This window comes from Diadema antillarum, unplaced genomic scaffold (assembly GCF_040938485.1).
Source record: "Diadema antillarum isolate AM-2024a unplaced genomic scaffold, OU_Dant_1.0 scf00000120, whole genome shotgun sequence".
NCBI classification, from domain to species: domain Eukaryota; kingdom Metazoa; phylum Echinodermata; class Echinoidea; order Diadematoida; family Diadematidae; genus Diadema; species Diadema antillarum.
Genome location: NW_027271009.1, coordinates 460,001 through 486,147, shown reverse-complemented (window position 1 = coordinate 486,147; position 26,147 = coordinate 460,001). Strand labels below are relative to the sequence as shown.

Here is a 26,147-nt window from a genome sequence, read left to right as displayed (position 1 = left end):
TTTTGTCCTCATTGCATTGGTTACCCGTTGAATCTCGCATTGTATTTAAACTATTACTATTTGTTTTTCATTGCATTCACGGATCTGCCCCACAGTGCAATGTTAATTTGCTGACATTTTATAATCTTCCCAGATGTCTAAGGTCATCTGATTGTAGATTGCTTGCTGTTCCAAAAACGAACAAATCATGGGGGGATCGGTCATTTGCACATGCTGGACCTTACCTGTGGAATCAGTTGTCTCAAGCTATCCGTTACATTTCGAATGTTGACTCCTTTAAAGTTGCCCTCAAGACTCATTTGTTCGTAACCATTTTCCAGTAGAATTGTATATTATATATTTTTTTTTTCATTATCATTATTGTGTCATTCATTTTCATGTGCATGTTTGTGTAAGGATTTTTGTATTTCATGAGTTACTTCTACTGCGCCTTGAGCATGTTACACAGTGGAATTGGCGCATTATAAGTACCCTGTATTATTATCATTCATAAGAAATCCCCACAGTGACAAAGGGTGGTATTCTGAAATCCTTCCTAGGAAGAAATTTCTTCCTAAGTCAGGATTTTTTCCTAAGTGGTATTCTGACAATCTTCCTAAGTTTCTTCCTAAGTAGACTCAGGAAGAAACCTAGGAAGGGGGCGGGAATATGCAAATTTCGGACTTAGGAAGAAGTTGGTATTCTAGAATGCACTTAGGAAAGAATTTTAGGAAAATATTTAGGAAAGCTCCACCCCTGTCCTAAGTACGTTGTTAAGAATAGCAAACTGCAAGCATCGTGATAGGTGCGTTTGTCAGTCATTGCGCGCACATGTACTTTGATGCGCGAAATGAGCGAGAGAAAGGGGACATGACGTGCACTCTTGTATTTGACCCTACGTCATAGTAATATGCGATTGTCATTGGGTAGTTCCTTATGATACGGCATTTCGTATTGGTTTTAGGGAAGGACGTGGGCGGGGATAAGGATGGCCTAATTTGCATTAAGAAGTGCCTAGGAAGAAATTTCAGAATACTAATTTTGTCTTTCCTAGGCACTTCCTAAGTTTCTGACTTAGGAAGAAACTTAGGAAGAAACTTAGGAAGATTTTCAGAATACCACCCAAAGTCTCTTAACAAACAGCAGAGATCATAACTGAAAGCATTTAGTAACATTCAATATAATGTTAACAATCTCCATGCTATCTCCACACACAGATCCATTCATTATTACAATTTCAGGTTTAAAAGAAGGGCATCAAATGTACTTTATAAATATCTAATACAATAAGCCGATCAGGGGAACTCTTATCGACCTGTTAAGGAGCTGATTTTGCCCCAACACACATTTCCCATTGACACCTGCCCGAGTATACTCGGGACTAGTCTTCAACGGGCTAATATCACAGACTCACCTGCAAAATGAATCTTTCACTCTGGCTATGACCACAGCTGGTGCAGAACACTTCATGCATGTTGATATCCTGTGAAAAAAACAAAACACAACATGAAGTTTGTAATCTTTTATCTGGACACATCATACTGTACACCACATGACCTTTTACAATGTAATACTGATCTATGTTTTAGAACATGTTAAGATAGGAACTGTTATCTGAAGGTACATACTATACATTTACATGTCATAATCAAAAAGATGTGATGTGTCAACTCAAACAAATCATGATCACATTGCCAACATTGTGGTTGAAATAGATGGCATTGTTTTATTTGGTACATAGTTACTTCGAGGCCATGAGTGTATGTTTTTGGATTTTATGAATCGCAAAGTCTTGTGATATTCATATCGAATTATTACTGAAGAAAAAATGAAACAAATAGAATAAAAGAAGTATAATTACACTTTAACACTTAAATTCAGAGAATTATGTGATTTAAAAGTTTCATGTTGGTTTCCTCCAGCAATATTGGTTGCACTCATAAACAATACAACTGTACATGCACAGTAGAAAGGCTGATGATGTCATAAACTCTGCTACGTGCATAACTACTGTACATATACATTGTAGCATAACTCGTGTTTTTTATTAGTTATATGGCAGTTACATGCCTAGAACCCACTTCTTCTTTACTGCTACTATTGCTGAGTTACTGTAAAAGTGGATATTTTCGCGTGACTAATTTTTCGCGCTTGGCCTGGTCGGAAGAGTTTCGCGTGTTTTTAATTCCGCGGAATCAAGACATCACGCACAGGCACATATGGCAAGCAAAAACATTCGTGTGCTTTTATTTTCGCGCTTGTTTCTGGTTGCGCGAAATGCGCGAAAATTTTAACACCGCGAAAATTTCCACTTTTACAGTACCTTAAAATAACTAGATGTGAAGGAAACATATTCTTCTTCATTTCATTGAATGAAAAATGTTCAAAATTTAATGAAGATTTCTTTGGAGAGCAGTGGGAAATTGTGAGGGGATGACATCATATTAAAACTGTATCATCCGATTTGTCTCTTCTACTTAAGAACACATGAAACGAGAAATCCCATTTTCACTGAATTTTACATCCAAGTGTGATGAAACTCCCTTGAATCTGTACTCTTGTTTTGTTCAAGTCGACTCTCAAGGTCAAAAGGAACATGGACTGATGTTTTACTTTAGATAGCTCTGACTGAAATGTTGAAATGCATTATCAACATTAAATACAGTGTTTAAAGCACAAACACAAGTCTACGTTCAATCTTACCCTTTAAAAAAACAACAAAAAACAAAAAAGGTCTTTGACAGTAGTCAGCTGTCTACACATTGCATTCATTGCTTTGCATTTGCTTCAGAAAAGCACAGTGCACGTGTCAACGAGCATGCAGAATGGATTAATTTTGCATCTGTGATTCATGTAATATAAATCTTGCATGTATATGTCTGGTTTTGAATAAAGTTGAAGTTGAAGTTGATTACTCTACTACAATCTGATTAGTGACCAGATCACCCTCACTGCCCTGATTGAATGATCACTCCCAAGATCAGACAGTGAGAGAAAAACCATGATTCACCACGTAGTTGGTATCCACCTGTTCGTATTACTTGCAACGTCAAAGAGGCAGGGAATCCCCAATCCTGTTTAATCTTACACGACCCAGAAAGTGCCTGGATGAATTCCCCGTTCCTACAAAGCCCATTTTCACGACCATATATGGCAGAATCACATTAACACGACACTGCACTGTGATTGGCTATCACAACTATCATCGCTCCAAGCACTCATTTCAGTCCTCCAGAGGCGAATGCAATTTCCTACCAATTGTTCTTGTTGTTGTTGTTGTTTTTATGTAACATACAATCTGAGTATTTCTCTAAAGATGACATTGTCACATTTGCAAGGGGATTTCCAGAATAAGGTGGGGTAGAGATAGATGGGAATACCATCACAAAAAGAGAATGATTTGTTTGTAAACTGGATTTGTTGCTATAACTGGATGTACACATAGACAGTCCACTGCTTGGACTGTTTTTGTTAATAGGTCTACATTATACCTTTAGGGGTCATGGTACACGTAAGTCCCCAAGGCTCCCATAACATGGCCTTTGATGCCCCACTGACTATCTTCAGTGTCTTTCTCAACAGATCAGTTCTCATTTGAAAATGATGTGATGTGATTTATAAACAAAATTGCAACGATCAAGCTTTTTACTTACACTGTATAAATCTTATATATTAAAAACCAAAAAAACCAAGAGACCCGGGGGTCACGCGCTCACCTGAGTATCGCAATTTCACCTTCCATGCATTCTTGCACATGCTTACCTGAGAACACTGAAAACTTAGGTCTGCATATGGACCCCCCCCCCCCCTCCACTCAACTCCAGGGAGTGTGGGGGGTGGGGGCAGGCAGCCCTGGATCTGCAATGAACAAACTTGGAACTTAAGTCATCAATGTACAAACTCATGTTATTAACTTTGCTTTATAATTTCTTGTTCTAGAGTAGAAGATTTTAAATATTCCTTAATGGGGGGGGGGGGGGGGGCCTCTAGGGGCCCCCAAGAGGGACATGGTGCCCGTTTGAAGTAATTGAGAACTATCCCCCTAGGGATGCTACTCTGCTAAGTTTGGTGAAAATCAGACATGGGGATCTCAAAGTGAAGATGAAAATGTACAATTTAGGCCCCATTAGGACCCCTCCCACTCCCCTTTCCTGGGTCCAAAGGGGGGGGGGGGTACCCCCGTTTCCACCAATCCCATGAACAAACTTGAAACTACAGTTATCGTCATCAATGTACAGAGTCATAGTATTATCTATGCCCTATCACTTCTGGTTCTAGAGAAGATTTTTAAAGATTCCTTAATTTTAGGGGGTTTGGGGCCCCCTAGGGCCCCCCCCCCCCCCAGGTGGGCCATGGTGCCCATTTGAAGTAATTGAGATCCTATCCCCCTAGGGATGCTACCTACCAAGTTTGGTGAAAATCAGACATGGGGATCTCAAAGTGAAGATGAAAATGTATACAGGCCCCATTAGGACCCCTCCAAACCCCCCTCCCCTGGGTCCCAAGGGGGGCACCCCTGATTCCCCCATGAACAAACTTGAAACTACAGTCATCAATGTACTAACTCATAGTATTACACTGTAACTAAGCCCTATCACTTCTGGTTTTAGAGAAGAAGATTTTTACAGATTCCTTAATTTTAGGGGGTTTGGGCCCCCCTGGGGCTCCCAGGTGGGCCATGCTGCCCATTTGAACAAATTGAGATCCTATCCCCCTAGGGATGCTACCTGCCAAGTTTGGTGAAAATCGGTCATGGGGTTCTCAAGAAGAAGATGAAAATGTAAAAAGTTTACGCACAATGCACGACGCACGCCGGACGCCGGACGAAGAGCGATCGCAATAGTTCACTTGAGCCTTCGGCTCAGGTGAGCTAAAAAAACCACACCAAATAAACAACCTACCATTAAGGCAAGTACTCAAGAAATACAATGAGTTTATGCCAACATACAATGGTAATGCACTTGCATACATAGTTATCTTGGCTGTCTGCTGCATGCTGCTACAGATAAACTGTATAGTTATAACGAGACAACAGCCTTGGCAATTAGCTGGGCATTTGCTTTCACATATACGTTCGTAGGCCTATATGTATGCCCATGTTGGGAAGAAATATAAATGTCCAAGAAGCAGTCACATAACAAGTATCTTCATTTGTCTACAAAAAGCATTCTCATTGCAAAATGTCATGATAAACTTCCTAAAGTTTAAGGAAATCACGCTCTGATACATGCTTTTTCTGGCAAAGTTTCAGGGGGAATTTTGGTATTGTTGCCTTGCATCTAAGTTCAGCTAAATATTGCAAGTGTTTCAATGTCACAAATATTCATGATCAGTGAATGATCCCACAGTTACCATCTAAAAAGGGAGGCACGTGTATGGATTTGATCAAAATACCACAATGTATGATCTTCTTAATGAATATTCTGTTTTTTCACAACTTTCACTGAATGCCACATTAATCATTCTGCATTCACTGAGTACAAAGAAAGAAGGGGAGGAAAAGACGCTATGGCAAACTTTCCCACATAAATCATGTGGCAGGACTGACAAATTGTTTTGACACTGAACTTGGCATTGCAGATATACACAGACTGTCGATTGTTGTCCCCAGTTAAACATCAACCATACCAATTTCCTGATCATGGCCTTGTAAAAAGAACACGCAAACTTGGACCTTCAGTTGAGAGTGCATTTGTGATGACACCCTGCCTATGAAATATTGACACTGGCCTTCACTGGCCTTCACTGGCTCTTGTGGGTTTATAAGACATTGGCGTGACTCCTGCACCACATCTGAAGGAGCATGGGAGATTTAAGTAACAACCAAGCATAGATACATACATGTTAGCCTGCTCACTCGTGTATGCACCTTATAATTAGCTGGAGTGGCAGGTATGCCGGGTTGATTTTGTCTTTAAATGTTATGAATCATGCAACTAAGGTAGGCCCTAAATACACCATAATCATAATTAATTGATGTTTGTATAACATTTAATTTTACATCTAGGAAGAAAGCTAACTGCAAACAGTGGACTATGAAGAAAAGTTGTACAATGTCAAATGCACCAGGCTAAAAGTACAAAACAAACATACAAATTGTGGCATTATCTCACACTCAAACAAGCCTTCTACACAGAAGTGTTGTAGTAAGGATTCAGTCCAAATGCACGCATGCACCAATCAGACTCTCCACTCGACGAGCCCAATGATCACAGTCACCAATTTCTTTACTTTTCAAACACTAATTAGCATCTTTATTGGTGTTCTTTTCATAAGCGTCGAACTGAGTATGCACCTAAGCGTGATGCTTGGCGTGATGCATTGGCATGGTTCAATACAAATATTTATTTACATCCAAAACATATGAAGCATACTTTGTCAATTTCTTTGTTGCTCCTTCGAATCTGTTACCTTATTGAAACTGGTGACATACATTGTGCATGTGACCCGCACAACAAAAGGATTCAAAAGTCGCTGATGGCTGAGCTGAGAAAATCGAGTTTGAATTCAGATCATCAAAACGGTCAAAATCATCCAATTTCTGTTTTGAGCATAATTTTGTCGTCTAATGTTTTGTCTATCATCTGCTAAAATTTCGAAGCTAAATGATCAAAGGAAAGGCAAGGAATTAGCATTTTTCTGGGATATTATTTTCCGACACTAATGGAACAGAAACGTGTCCGTAGATTTGGATTTAGCGCAGCAGACAGACTCCTCCCCTAGCAACGAGGGAGTGATCTTATTGGTCAGCGCGTAGCATCCTGGTTACTGATTGTTTCATCGTTGTGCTTCTCAGACCACTGGCACTAGGCTCGAGTGAACATCGTGGAGGTTGCTAGGAGCATACCTTCTATTGTTCAGAGGTGAAAACTGTCTTACTTCCCCTTGATCATGACTGCATCAGGAAGAAATCTTTGAAGGCAGTTTTCTCAAAATGCTGATTTCTAAGACCACTTGACATGCTCTCTCATAAAATTATTGATACCTCTGCAACCAAGTAGGCCCTATTTATATGAGTCACGTTATGAAATTAAAGTGGAAGAATAAGGGAATTTATTATCTCATGTCATTTTCAGATAATCAACTTCCCCGACTTTCAGATCCTTGTTGTAGCGGGTCACATCTAACTACCACATAGCCCAAATATTCTTAGCTCAACTGAGTCAGTGTATTCTTTCACTAAACATCCACCCCCTCCCCTCCCCCCAGCTTCTTCCAGTGTTGCATACATTAGATAACAACTTCCACAGTACACTACAAAATGATAGTGCAATAGAGAAGGAAAGAGGGAATTCATTAAAAAAGAGAGAGAGAAAACTAGAAATGTCGCTATGGCGACTGATGCCTCAGCCATAATGCACGATTCTCCCAATAGGTGTATAGTACAATGTCTTCACAATGTGTGATGACAGTTTCACATAACTGGCAAAATATTGAAAAGATAGGTTTGTCAGAAATATCTTGATTGTTCACTTTCCTTGAACTACGTTTGCTATTATTGTCTATTAAAAAGTGCAGGTACAGTATGTATTTGGGGAATTGAGGATTTTTACTTGACTTCTGACTGACCCTTTTATAAGTTTATGCATTGAGTAATTTTCAAGGTATGAAGAAAGAGTGTAATTACAGTACAAAATAGTCTCTTTTTTTGCATTTAAACCTGGCCTTGACCCTTAACCTTTGACCTTTGACCTTCTGGCAGGAAATTTCCAAGAGAATCTCCATTAGGTAATTAAGTTTTAAAAATAATAAAACATGATATATTCGCGGCACAAAATTTTCGCCAATTGGAGCCGATGGCCTTTTTCGTGGCATGAAATTTTCTCGAATTGCCACTTGCATTCAATACATATAGTGTAGATAAGAAATTTCGCGTGCATTTTAATTTTGCGAATCTTGGCGCTCGCGAAATTTACAAAATTAAAATGCACGCGAACATTCCTCGTTTTACAGTTGACCTTGACCTTTGACCCCTGACTATTGACCCATGACCCCTAAATTCCCTAGCTAATCCCTGCCAATCAGTACATGTGTAGTATGTACCAAGTTCCATGAAGATACAGTTAACCATTTGTGAGAAAAGTGAAATTGTAACATTTTCACCTAATCTTTGACCTTTTACCTTATGACATGAAACTCTCTCTGGAGAATCTTCATGCAGTAGTAGGCCTACATTGTACATGTCTACACTAAGTTTCAAGAAAATACCTTTGGGCATTGCATGGATATGGGGGAAATAGCAACATTTTTAGCATCTGACCTTGACCTTTGACCTCTTACCAATGTCACTAAAATCTACTCAACTAATTGCCCTGATCATCCTTGGACCAAGTTTGGTGAAAGCTGCTTCATCCAGTTTTGAGTTATCACATAAAAAGATAGATTTTAGGATTTGACCTTGATCTTTGACCTTTAACCTCTGTCCAATTTCATTCAAAAATTAATCAAGTAATTTTCCCATCATACATCATCCTTGGACAAAGTTTGGTGAAAACGTGAACAGATACAATTTCATGATTTGACCTTGACCTTTGACCTTTGGCCGATTTCACCAAAAATCTCATCAAGTAATTGCCCAATCATACTTTATACTTGGACCAAGTTTGGTAAAATTCCAGTCGTTATTACTCAAGTTACCGCGTAAATGAATGTGGACGGACGTACGTACATTTGGACATACAGACGTACGGACGGACGGACGGACAACCCAAAAACATAATCCCGCCGGCACCACTTCGGGAGGCATAAAAAGGCTGGAGCAAAATACAGTACATCGTATTAGGTAGGAAAAACTGTGAAAAAACATAGAGCCTGTTAGTTCACCAGCCTCTTTGTAGTGCCCTTCCTGCCCTGCCACAAACGCAAAACACTGGAGGAGGCAAAGTAATACAAGAAAGGCTCTATTACCAAATTGCTGTAGGAGGTGCACTATTCTACATCACAGACCCATAGCATAATGTCTTTTTTTTAAAGGACAGGTTCACCTTCATAAACATAAGGATTGAGAAAATACAGCAATACAAGTAGAACACATCAGTGAAAGTTTGAGGAAAATTGGACAATCGATGCAAAAGTTATGAATTTTTAAAATTTTTGTGTTGGAACCGCTGGATGAGGAGACTACTGCAGCTTGTGAGTCATATGCGTACAACAGTATAAAGAAAATGTAAAGAAAATTCAACATATTTTCACTTTTTTTCGCATAATAAAAGACCACTTGACTTGTCTCTTTCTAAAGGCAGGGGGAATAATATTACCCATAACATTATGTCGGTAACGAGTCAAGGGAATGTGTACTTTTTTGATGATGATGAAATTTTGTGAAATTCTCTTTATATTTTCCTTATATTGTTGTACGCATGTGACATCTGAGTTATTCATACACTGCAGTAGTCTTCTCATCCAGCGGTTACTGCACAAAAACTTCAAAAATTAATAACTTTTTAACGGATTGTCCGATATTCCTCAAACTTTCATTGATGCGTTCTACTAATATTGCTACAATCGCTCAATCCTTATGTTTATGAAGGTGAACTTGTCCTTTAAGTAAGTAATATGTCTTTTTTTCTTCAATACGTTTGTGCTTATATCCTTAAGTCAAACCCGTCCATAGCGGCCACCCAAGGGAGATGAAAAAAGTGGCCATTATAGACAGGTGGCCATTATAGACAGGTTATCCCACTATTGTGTACATTGCCTACATGTACATGTATCATCGTTGTATACATCTAGACGTACATACGTTTATGTACATGCATGTGTTACGCATGCACACGTGTGTTTCATGCATTGAATAATGCCAGTGTTTATCAAATTGTTGCACAGTAGCATGTGTACGGTCATGAAGAAACTTAAACACTAGTGCATTATCATGACTGAATGAGTGATGAATACAATGGTGGCGTCGGATCACTGAACTTTGCCTATGAATGACTGGCGTGGCTACAAAGCAGAAAAACATGCTGAACTATCGGCTCTGCTACCGCTCCATTGGGTCTGTGGCCACTATAGACAGGTTAAAATCTAGTGCGGGAAACAAAATTTGCGGCTGCTGGCCGCGGTTGACAGGTGGTCGCTATACACAGGGTTTTTAACCTGTTGAGGACAAGTCCCGAGTATACATGGGCAGGTGTCTATGGGAAATGTGTGTTGTAGAAAAATCAAACCGTCCTCAACGGGTTAACAGCGCTTTTCTCTCGGGGATTTGTTTTGATTAAAACCTGATTTTTGTCAAAACAAATATAATTTTTTCTTCTTTTCATCATGGAGAGTGGACATGTCTGCGTAACAAAAAATCACAGTGCGAACTTGCGACCATGGATGTGAGATGGATGAGAAGTGAGAGGAGACCTAACGAGCACTGTGAGGAGGGAGCCTCTTGAGTACCCCAGAGGTGCTAATGAGGGGAGAGTGCCTTGTGAGATGGAGCCCCCCCCCCTCATGATTGGATTTCACAGACTAAAATGGGACACAATGCATGAGTGCACATGCAGCAGGTTGCGTGAGGCTTTTGTTGTGCAGTTGTTCCTGCTACTCCCTGCTATTACCAGGATGTATTAGGACAGGGTCTAGATTAACTGCGACCAGCCCTAACGCAAAGTGTTGCTGTTGGGGTCATGCATTGTAGGATTTTGGATCTTGGAAAGCGTAGTATCGCGTTTAAATTTAACTTACCGATGTATTTCAATTATTGACAAGAGGATACCGGGAATGTAATTGTCCATTTATGTACGAATCAATGAATTTAAAGTGAAAACAAAGTTCTGGTATTAAAGGGCTTGAGAACCCGTCTGGCACCACTTCATATTTGCTTGCAATATATCAAAAGAGTCTACAAAGAAACTTACCTGGCTGACGCGGTTTGTCGGGATGATGAGTCGTTTTGGAGTATTTTGAGAAAAATAATTAAAGTTGGAAAACTGACTTTTATTCCAGAAAGCTCCAGACTATTTCGGTCTCAGGGAAAACTCAACCTTATTTCAGACAATTTACACACAGTTCGTGAACGCCATATTCTACTGTATAATACCAAACGAGGCCTAACTGAACAGACAGGAAAGTGCATGCTAATCCTGTACAAAACAAATGGACAGCGCGCGGTCCTCAAGCCAATATGCACATCACCTCAGTTGCTGAGACGCGCGGTCTTTGAAGTTTTTGTTGATGTTTATCAAGCATCTTTGATTGTTTTTAGATGTGCTTGATAGGCCACACTAATTTTGCATGCGCGCCAAAGAGGTATTTGATGCACACGTTGTAACAACTCGGACCATTACAGCGAAGATCCAGACCGCAAAGCGCTACAATGTAGTTATACAGGCCGCTCCCATAGTACAACACTGTACAATCAAGAGGGACAACCAATACAACTCAGCCCACCGTCAAAGCAAGGAGGTTAAAGAGAATGGAGTCACAACCACTGTCTTATTTCCTTTGCTAGATGTTCGATGCCGCCGCTCAAAAATATTTGAAGCATGTGCCAAACAGGATCTGCCATGCAGATAGGAAGACAATTGACTCGTGTCTCATTGCATAATCACAAGCCACTTTCTGAGGAAGATATGTCTTTGTGATGGTAATTACTTTTCGCTATCCCTTCTTGTACAAGGTAGGTGGTACAGACACAAGGATGTGCGAATAGAAATTGCGCAAAAAATGCTGAAACAAAGATGAAAATTACTTGACTGGGCATACCCGGGCACTACTCTGACATTATATCTATCAATAAAGAATTATACTTGAAGATTATTCCACGTCAGTTTTATTTGTCGGAATTAAGCGGATATGTCATAAAACAGGCTTTCCAGGATGGTACAGCTTTAAACATTTCACATGATACAGCTCTGATTTACACTTTTGCACAAATTTCTGTACGGGATTGATTTTTGTTTTACATGCTTTATCATTAAGTGAAATTTCATTTCACTTAATAGATGAATAAGCAAAATATGGTCAATATTATATTAACGTTCAAAATGAATCTTCAGATTGCTGAGCAAGACGGCGGCTTCGAACATCGATCATCAAAGGCACAAATGCACCTGTGAAATTCTTTTGTACATCAATAGAAATCTGACAACTGTTTGAATAGTTACAGCCAGTTGGAACTCCAACTCTTAAAGGTGCATGGTCCTGGTGTTTTAGTCAAATGCGTACGCGGGCGCGCGGTGCAAGTTTCCTATAGAGACCTACGCTATCGACTCCTCTTTAGAGCTTACGCTTTGGCCCACTTCCCCGAGTCCGAAGAAGTCCGATCCACTGTAGTCAGTGGTCCGATCACAGTTCTGCTCATGATTCGGCTGAGGGGGATGACAGCTTTTATAGCAAACTTCTTTTGTGATGTCATAATAACAAGCACATACATGTATGCACGCACCCTGGCATTACTACAGACTGCGGGATGCGCAGAGAAGACAACAAAGGCAACGTTACTTAGCAACACCTACGCACTTTACTCTTGATGACAGCTTAACTTCGGTAATCTTTGTATCAATGCTAACAGTCATCGGCAGTATCATCAACAGCGCCCTCTACACTACCAGGACTATGCCCCTTTAAACCTCCTTGGTCAAAGCGAGGCCGAGTTACCCCCCAAGTCCGAGTTTAGCCTGACCCCATTCGGGTAAGTTCTGAGACTGAACCTTTTTGGTTAATATTTCGCATTTTCATCATTACCCATCGAATATCTTGTTATTACAGCGTTATTCCCCACATTTCCTAGGCATACGTTCACATTTGGGAGCGAAATTTGACAACTTTTGCAGGCGTACCAGAACTATGTTTTGGCTTTAAATGATTAAGTCAGGAGGGAGGATCTGCGAGATTGGCAACTGCTCTGGAAGACGGGATTTGAAACCTCTGCATTTGCATGAGTCGGTAGCAGTATTACCTTTTTGACCAGGCACTCTTGCTGCGCGCCCGCTAGGTACGGACGTACAAATTTCATACTAAACGAACTTGTATTAAAATGAAACAATTATTTCCAATTACCGACTCATTTAATCTACATCAATTATGATGACAAGATTCCTAGTGAAATTCAATTTAATTCATCAAGCAGTCTTTCAAAAGTAATATCGACGGATTCAATCATTGGGGAAGAATGAGAAATAGAAAAAAACAAGGCAAGTGCCATAATGTGTCTCGCCCATTCGCATACAAGAAATTGTACGCAAATGGGATAAACAGATTTAAAAAAGAGATATAACAGATAAAAAGAGATATAAAAGGGTAAAAATTTATGGCAAACAAGAGACCCGGGGGTCTCGCACTCACCTGAGTATCGCAAGTTCTTCTTCCATGCATTCTAGCAGACTCTTACCTGAGAACACTAGAAACTTGTGGTGGGGGGTAGCTTTGAGAGCTGAGGGCATGGTGTACCCATTTGCATATTCCATCACACCGATAAAAAAAAACCTGCCAAGTACACTGCACTTCACAGAATGTTGGACTATGCAGTTTGGGGGGGAAAAAGAAGATTTAAAGCCCTCGGGCCCTCGTAGGGGCCCCCCAGGTGGGACATGGTGCCCATTTGATGGAATTGAGATTCTATCCCCCTAGGGATGCTACCTGCCTAGTTTGGTGAAAATTCATCACTGTGGCATTTTTAAGAAAAAGAAGAAAATTTACAATTTAGGCCCTAATTTAGGCCCCCTGGGGCCACCCACGTGGGGCATGGTGCCCATTTGATGAGAATGAGATTCTATTCCCCTAGATGCTCCCTGCCAAGTTTGGCAAAAATTCATTATGCATTTTCAAGAAAAAGATGAAAATTTACTATTTAGGCCACAATTGCGGCCCCCTGGGGCCCCCCAGTTGGGACACGGCGCCCATTTGATGGGAATTAGATTCTATCCCCCTAGGAATGCTACCTGCCAAGTTTGGTGAAAATTCATTATGGCATTTCCAAGAAAAAGATGAAAATGTACAATTTGGGCCCCATCAGGACCCCTTCCCCTGGGTACCAAGGGGGGGGGGGGGGGGGGGGCACCCCTGATTCCGCCATGAACAAACCTGAAACTACAGTCATCAATGTACAAATTCATAGTATTACAATTGTAACTTAGCTCTATCACTTCTGGTTCTTGAGAAGAAGATTTTTTTAAGATTCCTTAATTTGGGGGGTTTGGGCCCCTCTGCCCCCCCCCCCCACCCCCCAGGTGGGGTATGGTGCCCATTTGAACAAGTTAAGATCCTATCCCCCTGAGGATGCTACCTGCCAAGTTTGGTGAAAATCAGTAATGGGGTTCTCAAGAGGAAGATGAAAATGTAAAAAGTTTACACACGACGGACGCCGGACGAAGAACGATCGCAATAGCTCACTTGAGCCTTTGGCTCAGGTGAGCTAAAAAAGAAACTTGCCATAAAAACTTAACATTGGGCCCTTAAAGTTTGTTGACCCCTGCCTGTGACCTTCAACCTTGTGGTGACCTTCCACTCCCCAAGGGACATCTACCATCCAAGTTTGATCACAAACGGACCTACATGATGTATGGATCAAAAGTTATGACCCATAAAAAAAATGCGCCATAAAAACTTAACATTGGGCTCTAAAAGTTCATTGACCCATGCTTGTGACCATTGACCTTGTGGTGACCATCCACTCCCCAAGGGACATACCATCCAAGTTTAGTCACAAATGGAGTTATGGATCAAAAGTTATGACCCATAATAGAAACGAACCATAAAAACTTAACATTGGCCTCTGAAAGTTCGTTGACCCCTGCTTGTGACCTTTGACCTTGTGGTGACCATCCAAGTTTAGTCATAAACAGACCTATGGATCAAACGTTATGACCCATACAAATAGAAACGTGCCATAAAAACTAACATTGGGCTCTACAAAGTTTGTTGACCCATGCTTGTGACCATTGACCTTGTGGTGACCATTCACTCCCCAAGGTACATGCACATCTACCATCCAACAAGTTTGGTCACAAATGGAGTTATGGATCAAAAGTTATGACCCATAGGCGTAATAGAAACATGACATACAAACTTAACATTGGGCCCTAAAGTTCATTGACCCCTGCCTGTGAGCTTTGACCTTGAGGTGACCTTCATATATGGTAAAAGGTGAAACTTTGTATGACCCCTCTTCCTAGGCCCTCGAAGTTTGATTGAAATTGAAGTCCAGTGACAGAGTAAATTTCAAGAGTTATTGAAGTTTTTGAAGGGTTACGGACAGACGACGGACGGACGGACGGACAACGGACGGACAGACGCCACAGGCGATCCCTTACTTAGTCTCCCCTCACCTCCGTGGTGGGCTCGACAAAAAATAGCTTGTTGGAAAAATGCATTTACGTGCGTTTTATGCACTTGTCAATGTAATGACTCACCCCACTACCCCCGGACATGGGTGCGTCATTTCCTCGTTTGGTCCGTCAAATTTGTGACCCAGGTGTTCGTCATTTTACCAGCTTTGTCCGTCAAATTTTTGACCGAGGGGTGCGTCAAAATCCCATCATTGTCGGTCACATTTTTGACCGAGGGGTGCGTCATGGTACGTCACTTGGCTATGGAAAATAACACGCATTATTCTGAACCGAGGGGTGCGTCATGGAACATCACTTGGCTATGGAAAATTGCACACATTTTTGCACGCTATTACCGGATACACGTATCACGAGTGAAATTACAGTGAGCGCTTTCCCGCGGCAAGTGAAATTCAAAGTCGGGAAGCGTTTTGGAATAATTAAGAGGGAAAAATGCTTGCCAGAATCTGGCAAGCGAATAATTTAAAAGCCACCCTTTCTCCTCACATTTTCCCTCCAACAAACCCATGAAATCATGAATACTCGATCTCAAACCAGGGACTGTTCAGCGATGTAACCAACCTTAATACTAAGTTACTGTCGAACACTTAGTATAGGTAGTGCCTATTGCATATTGCGATGCAACACCAACACACATTGCTATCGAAGAAAGTTCGTTTATATTCGATACAATGTGCGTCTAAATAATGTTCTGTGGTGACACAGGCAAATTTTTGACAGTAAAAGAAACGGCAGCAGAAGAAACTGCCTGCAGCATGCCATTTTCTGCTCGCGGGATGCCAACTAGACGTGCGACGCTGTTAGAGTACGCTGTGCGAATCTCTACGTACATACAGCGACTGGGCCATGTATAGTTACTCGCGGGAATGCCGTGGCGTGGTGTGTACCTGCTCTGCAGTATGCATCCACCGGACTAGCAATGGCCGCACACACAGAGCGCATCTGCACACATGTGATTGTCATGTATGGATTGCATGCACAGAATACATACTCCCTTGCCCTTACGCGGAATATCGTAGCTGCAGCAGCGTGATGTACGGTGAATGACGGCACGGTGCTTACAGAGCCAGGGTAAGGGAAACTTGCCGAAATTTTTACAAATTATGTTTACGAACCAAAAGAAAATGAAATTGCTTGAATAAAACGTATGCAAAAATCGTTTCAGTATTTTCGGGGGTGCGTCAAATGTACCGAGGATGTCCGTCAAAAAAGTGACCGAGGTGTGCGTCACTTTCAACGTGTTGTCCGTCAAAAAAGTGACTGTGGTGTTCGTCACTTGCAGCGTTTTGTCAGTCAAAAAAGTGACTGTGGTGTCCGTCAAAAACCCCGTGTGGTCAGTCAAAAAATGACCATGACGCACCCATGTCCGGGGGTAGTGGGGTGCGTCATTACATTGACAAGTGCATTATACCTATTATCATTGTGGTCAGTTTCAATGTACAGGGCAACTGAGTGCGATGAAAATAACACCCCACGCGTTCGAAAGGTTATTGAAGTTTTTGAAGCGTTACGGACAGATGACGGACGGACGGACAACGGACTGACAGACGCCGCAGGCAATCCCTTAGTCTCCCCTCACCTCCAGTGGGCTCGACAAAAAATAGCTTGTTGGAAAAATGCATTTACATGCGTTTTATACTTATTATCATTGTGGTCGGTTTCAATGTACTACAGGGCAACTGAGTGCGATGAAAATAACACCCCACGCATTCGAAGCAGCCATCTAACGACACGTAACGTTTTACCTCAGTCCAGATCGCATTTTCAGTGCGTGCTTGTGAATCCGGAGTATTTTCTCCACATGTGAGTACAATTTCAGGCAAATTGTGAGATTTTTCACATTTCTATTGACAGAAAAACGTTAGGTGGTCGGTGTGTTGAACACCCAACCATACGTATAGGCCTAAAAATTTACTTGACTGTAGAAAGGAACACGCCTGATAACACTACATCAAGAAGAATAGGTGGGACTGCACTGTCAGACCGCTCATTAGTCTGCCTTGCCTTGCTATCAAATCTTTGACTCTACCCTCATATGGTCATGAATGTAGATAAAACACAAACCTTCTTGCACTTCGACATTCTTCCATGGGCATAACAGCATCCCCTTGAACATCACACATCTTGCATTACGTTTGCGTGTCACAACAATCAGAATACGAAATGTACGCACTAGTCGCAGTGCAATGCTACGAAGAAAAGTAAATGGACCGATTTATTAGTATTCTAGTTAGCCGGCCGCGTATACAGCGTACGAGGTAGCGAACTGCATCTCATGCATGCACCGCATGTTTTTATGATGTAACCAGCTGCCAATCCTGCTACTCGTTGATGTTCATGGTCCATCAGGCAGCTGCGCTCACACGTTGTGTGGTGGGAATCGTGTAGAATACAAAAAAAAATAAAAAATAAAAAAGACTTTGCAAGTTTGGCGCCATTTAGGCCCAAATGGCAAGTTAGATGGCTGAATATAGCAGAAGTAATAACTTTATTTGTGAGCACACAGAACGTGTCAATCAATTAAAAAAATTACATTTCATTAATCAACATAAATGATGGAAAAAGGCGGATTTTTTTTCCCCCAACACCTGTACGTTTATTTCCACTAGCAGTTTTTGAGCCGGATGTGCGTGGGGACGGGTGGAACAATTTTGCTGGCGAGTGAAATATCTATCTTCTTCTTCTTTTTCAGTGATATAAAACTGCTCTTATAAATTTGTCTTCGTTTCATGTAAACTTGTTCCTTTGACCGTTGAGCAAATAATCATTTTAATGTGGCTCAAGGGTTGCTTCACTGTGATGAGCCCTGTGTCGTAGTCACAAGATATGCGACAGATCATGACACTGGAAACATTGATTTTACAGCTCAATCCAGTTTAATTCCTGATTCCAAACTTGTCATCGATCAACAATCTGAAACACACTCAATGCATCCTTGTTTATTTACCTTCATGTAGCTATAAGGTAAAGACAGTATTAAATATTGAAATCTGCACGTATAGTCTATACAAAATAATGTTGACTTCGTCATATTATGTGAACATAGTGATAATTCAAATTTACCTTTATATCTCCATGAAAAATAACCAAAATAAAGATGTACTCGATAGTGAGATACAGCCTATATAGCTATTGCTCACTCCTGACTCAGCATTTGAGCTTTGGTATCATAAACAACATAACTGTGACGACTAAGTTAACTTAATTCTATTAACTTAATTTTATCTACCTATAACATTCCGAGTAGCAACCTATTATGAACATCATGGATACTATCAAATGTCATTCGAATCCATCTTGATTGAAAGCTAATATAACTGACTATCCAAACTAATTTACTGAGATGTCATATAATTATCCAAACTGTTATGATTTCAAATAAAGAAATGTACTAATGCTGATGTACAACTATTTCCCTCACTTCTTAAACTTCAAGGTCTGTTTTCAGATAATGTGTTTATCAACACCATGTATGGAGATATTGGTCCATGTCAACACTAAGGAATATCAACCTAAAATGTAGAAGGTTGCACTCTTATTCGCACATTGTTGTGTTGGTCTCAAATGCTAATAATTTGACTACACTGAGAACATATGAATATAGGGCCCTATTACTTTCTCACATACCAAAGGGTGAGTAACCATTGTGGCCTGTTATACCTCAAGCCAAACACGAGGGAGCTTTGGCACTTTTAGAATTGAAATGGTACCGTCTACAAATATTTGATGGAATATTTGGGAAATTGGTAGTGAAAGGGGTACTAAATTTTTCATGAAGAGGAACCAAGCAGCGTAAGGGTTAGCCAATATAAGGGAACTTTAACATTTTGTAAGTGAAAGATCGGGTGCACACTTTTTAATGACACATTAGGAAATTTGTCAATCTGAAAAGTGCATAAAGTCTATGGAATGGGGCCGAGCGATCGAGGGCGGTTTTGCATTTTTATGCTTGCAATTCAATATGATAAGGTGCATATATACTTTATATACGGTTCAATATCTAGACAACTTCTATCTATAAAAAAATACAAAACTACTTTAAAACACTAATGCTGGGTTTTTGTTTCTTCTGCAAATGATAAATTATATGTCAGTATTCTCACACATTCGTCAACGTCATAACAATAAATTAGATCCATGTGCATACATCATGAGCAATAAAGGCGGGACCTATATATTTCACACTTTTCTTCGTCATGCAGATCATCAAAAAACAAAAAACAAACAATCAAACAAACAAGCAAACTCGTGCCTTTCAGTGGCGAAGAAAATGAAAATAATTATTTATGCTTTGTAAGACAACATTGCTTAGCGATAGTAGGCTGAAAGCTATCTTTTTAAACTGTCTGTTCTAGTGTATCAAATTACAACTGTTTTTTTTTTGTCGAAGAAGTAAACTTTATAATATTCTCGATATCTTGTATTTTTGCATGTTACGTCACTTTTGACATCGATATACTGTACTAAGAGCCTATGTTATATTTTTGGAACCCACATCCTACAAGCTTTGCTTTTTAGTGGGTTCCTCATATTACTCGTCAATTATACGTCCTTTTTTACATTTGTGCAATTTTGGTTCAAACTGACCATTGTGTTAAAAACATTTCTTTTTTCAAAATCGAATGGAATATAAAATTTGTATAAAATGTGGAATATGGAACATGAATTTTAAAAAAAGTAACCTTCATATTGTATTTGTTTTATTTTTTCTCATTGATACATGGTTGCATGTCTTTTGTAGTCTTATTGTGTTGTTTTGAATGCGTTTGTTTATTTGCTCGGGTCTGTAAATGTCTCGAATTAAACTAGGTAGTGTGTAATAGGCAGGGATCTCAGGGAAAACCATTGTTCTGAGGACATGTTATGTAGCGCTTTATCAGATAAATATATATTTTTTTCGTCTGACAAACTGTTATAAGCTACTGAAATCCTTGCATCTGATTGGCTGAGAGCAAATATGTCAGAAAAAAAAAAACATCCGACAAAGCGCGTCATGAAGTATGTCCCCCTATTATATATACTCCGAGAGAGATCAGTGTGAAAACCCGCGATCTCTTCCTTGAAGAGAACAACCAATACAAATCTTTCTTACAACATAGAGGGCAGCATCGATATACTTTTCCCATAGCCGTACAAAAACTACTGGCATTTTCCATTCCGATCTGGGGCCTGATGTGTCATACATGAAGTTAAGATTGATCTTACGCTCGATTGCGGCTAAACTCTGCGAATCTAGCGTATAATCAATACTGATCGTAAGTCTGTTCATCGATAGCAGAATGGGCGAAACTTTTTAATCGTACCACAGTATAAGATTTTTTTTTTAAAGAATATTTTATTCTTCATCAATAGGAAACATAATATACAAAACAAAATTCTCTTGATCAATTTCATAATCATTTTCGTCAATGGATACAAAATTTATACCAAAACTTCACATCAATCTTATACATTTTGATACACTCTGATACATTTTTTTCACAATCCATATACACAATCCATATACACATCTCTTCTTTTCTATTTTTACACTACTAATCCCTCATTCTCTTTTTAATCTTATTCCTTCATTGCATTACAAATTTTATTAACTAAATCACTTACCCCAAAAATAATATCTTTTAAACATTCATTCAATCCAACTGAAAATATCAATATCCATTGATCGAAGTTTATTGTTAAAAAACAAAACAAAACAAAAAAACACACACACACGCAACCCCCCCCCCGACCACCCTATACCCCCGTCCATTCTCCCTCTTACTACCCTACCCCATTCCCCCCCCCCTCCCCCTTCCAAAACCCCCATCACAATAAAACCTCAAAGGCAACTGAAACCTGTGTGTCCTGACATATATTATAACACATATTTCATACGAGTGCATGGGAAGGCATTTCCTGGTGGATGTGCAGCAGACCCTTATACTCTATTAAATAAAAGCAAAACAAATTCTCAATTCTTATACTCTCTCATGCTTAAAAGCACATTTTCAGCTGTTTTCACGTAGGCCTACAAGTATTTTGACCGTGACTGAATAAAACTATATATAAAAGGATCAACACTGCTATCTCGATCATTATACAAACAAAACAGAGTCACCATCATCATCATCATCCGTATGGCCCTTGTGACATTATCAACTTCTCCTTACAAAAAATAAAATCATTGAAGTCTGTTCATAACTTCATAATTTAGAATTATTCCGTTAACAGACAATCAGACAAACAAGTCAAGGCCAGCAAAAACATAACCTCATTGGTGGAGGTAGGCCTAATGAACGAAATTTTTCGTCGACATCAGAAGAGATAACGGATATATAGGTATAATATGGCCATTCACGAGTATATATAGGCCAACATGTATCATTATGCTTTTAGAAGGAAAAAAGTGATTACGGTCATATTCACCCTTGCTTATTCGATGGTGTCATGACTCCAAAACTGGTTCTAACCACAATCTGTGCATAAAACATTCTTCTATAAAAAAGCAAGCAACTAAATCCTGTTACATCTTGACGGTTATCATCGCATGGTTTCTTAACACTCTAAACAATGAGTTTATATACCGCATGAAAAATACGTGATTTCGCTTAAAAACCAAAGCCTGAAATTGAGTGAGAGCAGCAATATCACTAAAACGCATTAGTGAAAGTTTGAGGAAAATCATTATAAAGTGATATCAAGTTCGTATGATCACAGAAAATGTAAAGAGAATTCTTTTTTTTTTTTTTTTTTTTTTTTGGTTTTGGTAAGTGCACATTCCATCAATGTATTACTGGCAAATGTTTATGATATTCGCCTGCTCTCTCAATCTGAAAGAGGTATACCATTAATAAATCAAGCGCTCTTTCATGAAGCTAGAAAAGTAGACATTTCTATGTTGATTTTCCTTATCATCATACTGCGTCATGCATTATAGTCTCCTTAAAATGCGATAACGGCACCGAAACTTTTACAATTCATATTTTTTGAATCGATTGTCCGATTTGCCTTAAACTTTCACTGATGTACTCTTAATAACGGTGTATCGCTGCTTTCATTCAATCCACTGATATCATACTCAGTATTTGGGTCTTTGGTTTCTTTTAATCTGAACGAAAAATGAGTGACTACAGTGCAGGGACATGGCATGCATTTAACAGTGTTATTTCGCATAGTAGTTGCGACCAATGTTACTGTGTCTTCTTTTTTTTTTTTTTTGGTCAGGTTTTAATGAAAGCTGCGGTGCTTTACTTTTTGTAACACCTGACTTTACCTCCTAAATGATTTTGAACATGCATGGGATGGATTGTCATTTGGATAGCCTGGTATAGCAAAGAAAAAACAAAATTTCTATCATCAGGGCCACCACCACAAAAGAACAACAACATTTATCTATTTCTTATTCATTTAAACAAACAAACAAACAAACACAACACACAATCAAACAAGTTGTCCTTCCTGTTTAGAGATGCATTCATACAGGATCAGGCAGGTGATCTATCTTATGGGATTTTACGCTTGTATTTATATGAATACATGTTATACTGTTATTTCTCATATTGGAGTTTCATGCACTGAAAGTTCTTCCTATAAATGGATTTTTCTCGTTCACGTCATCGCTCTGACAGACGATGGCTGTTTAACGATCATCCTGATGACGTAATCAACATGTTTTTCCACATGAGCCTCTATACATCAATAATCCTCAGTGTGTTTGCATCTGTCTATAATCTGTGTGTGTGCGTGTGTGTGTGTAACAGACTGAAAACCGGATTTCTTTTTCTTTCGGAGTATCATTCGTTCTTGTTTATCATCTTCATTAATTGCGCGTGGGTTCGTTTTGCTTTGACTTGCTTGTTATGTTTTCAATTATGTTAAGCCTTTGTTTCGGTGGTACATCTTTCCCTCCATGCAATTCCTGTTCTTTCTCCCTTTTTTTCGTTCTCCTTCAAAAGTGAAGAACAATGATTTAACTAGAAACAAAACTACCGAAGAGGAAGGTGGGAGGTCGAATTCGATAACGTAAATTTGATATCCGGTAAATGGGGTCCTCACGTAAAGATTTCTTCTTGGTCCGTGAGGGTGAAATCACGAGTATATGAAGATAATGAAAAGTTTTATTTTAGACAGAAACCAGCACACTATCGTTTCAGACTTTAATATATATTTATATGTATATGGGTACTGTATTGTTTTTAATGTAGTAATTCAAACAGTTTTAGAAGACAGACTCAGAGTATGAGTGAGAGAGGGGAGAGAGAAAAGAGAGCAGTTTTATTACAGCTAACTTCCGTTCGTAAGGGCCGTCTTCTGTTCAGTTATCATATCCGTGAAAGCAAAGTCCAACACGAAATATATAACTCATTTATTTGTTGTTGTTATTGTTGATCATATGTCTTGTCTTTTTCCTTACTTTCCACAGGTACTCACAAGTTTCATGACAACCATGTCACTGTTGTCAAACGTTGCTACGACTCAGTTCTCATATGGGATGTCTCTCACGAGCCCGACTCCGGTAGAGCTATAAGCCCTATTCAATTCATAAAAATACAGTTATGCATGACGCATTTAACTGCCTTTCTCTGATTTTCTCTGCATGTCTTGTCTTTTTCCAGATTGTTGTGCTTCTGATAGTGATAAATGACAAAGAGAAACACTATACGTGTCATCTGGATATCTGTCTTAGTCGAGTGAATCACTGACAATCAATGACTCGTGAAGTCAACGGTATAAAAAGAAAAACAAAATCATGACAAACAGGGCCCTGGTTTATATCCAGGTGCTGAATATTCCGTATACATACAGGAGCTTGGCTTCTGCAGGCGCCTATTGATGCTGTGCAGGCAATAGTTCACTATCTGTACGATATCATCCACTTTGTTTGTGAAGTTCCAACAGTGGTGGACCTAATCATTTAGAAAATGCTGAAACGTGACCCTGGGTTTAATAATAAGCAAGAAAGCCTGCGAGTCCAAACTCAGAAAACGTTTGAAAATAGTTTACGTGTCTCACTGTTTATACCCTGGTTCTGGAAAATTCGAAATTCTGATGCGATCGCACGAAGTGTTGCGCAATACCGGTCGAAACGCGTGGAACACGTTTCATGACATTGCGCAATACATCACTCTATATTTAGCAGCACAGCTTCTACGTCATGCAATGTGGGAAAGGCAACCAATCATACTCCTTGCATATAACGTCATGCTAATATTAGTAATGCGAGGACGAACTACAAATTTACTTCAGTCGTAGTGCCTGGAGGGTAACAAAAATATAGTTCCCATTACGGCAGTAGAAATTTCCTTATTATCGATTTGATACGATATTACAGTGAAATATATAAATATAAATTTTCATATCAGTTTGAACAAGCGTTTTAGATTATCAAAGTAATTCGCATTATGCTGGGGTAAAACATCATGCCGTGAGAGGGAATTCCCGCGGATGAATGTTGTAACGGTGTATTGCGATGAGTACGTATATAATACGTGCTGTTCACACAGGTTACAAGTTATCCCGTATACAATAGAGCTGACCGATCGAACGAGCAACGTGTGACATTCTTACCTGTATGTTGTGAATTCAGACTTGACTGGACTTGCCGTGTCATTTGTATAAATACGCCGTGACTATTCGCCAACCAGCCTCATTTCTTTCAACATCTTGATATGAGAAAGAACGATATCTAATGGACTCTTACTCTTATGTTCAGTCACAATGTGCCTCAGACACAGCCATAGACGTCATGGATTCGCCTGCAAGTGCTAACTTCTACGAGTTTGAATGTGACAAGCAGTTTGCTATCAAACAAGAACAATTCGATATTGAAGAGCCACATCTTGAACTTGGTGATTTTCTGAACTGTGAGGATTCTGTTGATCTTCAAGTGTATCTTCAACAGCCTGTTGCTAACATCCAAAGAACGACAAATTTCAGTGGTGATACCGCACATCAGGTGCAGTTAGAGCCGTTCGAGTCTCAGCGTTGCCACCAGAGCTTGATGAACGAAGCTGCCGACGCCGGGGCGCCCACTCTCACTGAGCTGTCGACACGTCGTTCTGGTACGCCGATGCACATCGAGAACATTCACCTGCCGACGACGGTGATCATGCCGCTTACGACGCAGGCCCATGTGGGGAGTGCTGATCATCACGACTCGTCCGCTGTCGTGCCCGTCTTCACACAGGAGGACTTTCCCCATGAAGTGAATGCCATGAGCCTGAGCGTGGCCTCTAGTCCGGGCATGCCGACGTCGGCAGATACGAGCAGGCAAAACAGCCCCGCACCTGCCTCAGCAAGCTCCACCACCATCTCTACCACCAGCTCCAGCAAGCGAAAGCGACCAGTGCTTGATAAGAACTCCAACGAGTACATGGAAAAGAGGCAAAGAAACAATATTGCTGTGCGAAAGAGTCGCTTGAAGACCAAGGAGAAAAACAAAGAGCTGCAAAGCAAAGTTGGTGAGCTGCAGGAGGAAAATGGGAACCTGAAGAAACGGGTCGAGATGCTGACAAAGGAACTGACCGTCCTGAAAAGCCTGTTTACGAACGTTGGAAAGGCACCGCCAGCTAGGCTGGAGAAAGCAGTTGAATGACGCAGTGACCTTGGTTTACATGGACTCCGTTGTCTTAGTCAGCAGAACAGCTACAACATCCTGTGTAACTCTCATAAGAGTCATAATGTTGATGCTTATAATGCGAGGAAAGTAAATGATAGATACGTGCACTATTCCTGAGAGCATGAGAATCGCACTCGAAGAGGGCAAGAAGAAGGCAAAATTGCTATTTGATGTCACTCATTCTGTACACAAATCTCCCAGTAGCCATGCATGTGGAGTATAACTAAAAGATGTGTCTGAGTGTTGATTCAGTGCCTCGTGCGTGATTGAAAGCTATGGTTGTTTTGAAG

At 40.0% G+C, this 26,147-nt stretch overlaps 2 protein-coding genes across 2 annotated transcripts in view; one reads left to right on the top strand and one right to left on the bottom strand.

Moving 5' to 3' along the window:
• The window catches only part of LOC139720033 (cytoplasmic tRNA 2-thiolation protein 2-like), a 36,104-nt gene extending 18,625 nt beyond the window's left edge, over positions 1–17,479 (bottom strand). Inside the window, exons 1-2 of the mRNA XM_071631408.1 lie at positions 17,322–17,479; positions 1,394–1,462 (exon numbers count right to left, since the gene is read on the bottom strand). Of these exons, the coding sequence (XP_071487509.1) occupies positions 1,394–1,462; positions 17,322–17,380 (128 nt within the window). The 5' untranslated portion in view covers positions 17,381–17,479. The remainder of the gene's footprint in view (positions 1–1,393; positions 1,463–17,321) is intronic.
• A 7,284-nt stretch (positions 17,480–24,763) lies between these two features.
• LOC139720032 (uncharacterized) overlaps positions 24,764–26,147 on the top strand; it is a 2,696-nt gene continuing 1,312 nt past the window's right edge. Inside the window, exon 1 of the mRNA XM_071631407.1 lies at positions 24,764–26,147. This exon is cut by the window's right edge and continues 1,312 nt beyond it. Coding sequence (XP_071487508.1) covers positions 24,928–25,833 — 906 coding nt within the window. The 5' untranslated portion in view covers positions 24,764–24,927 and the 3' untranslated portion in view covers positions 25,834–26,147.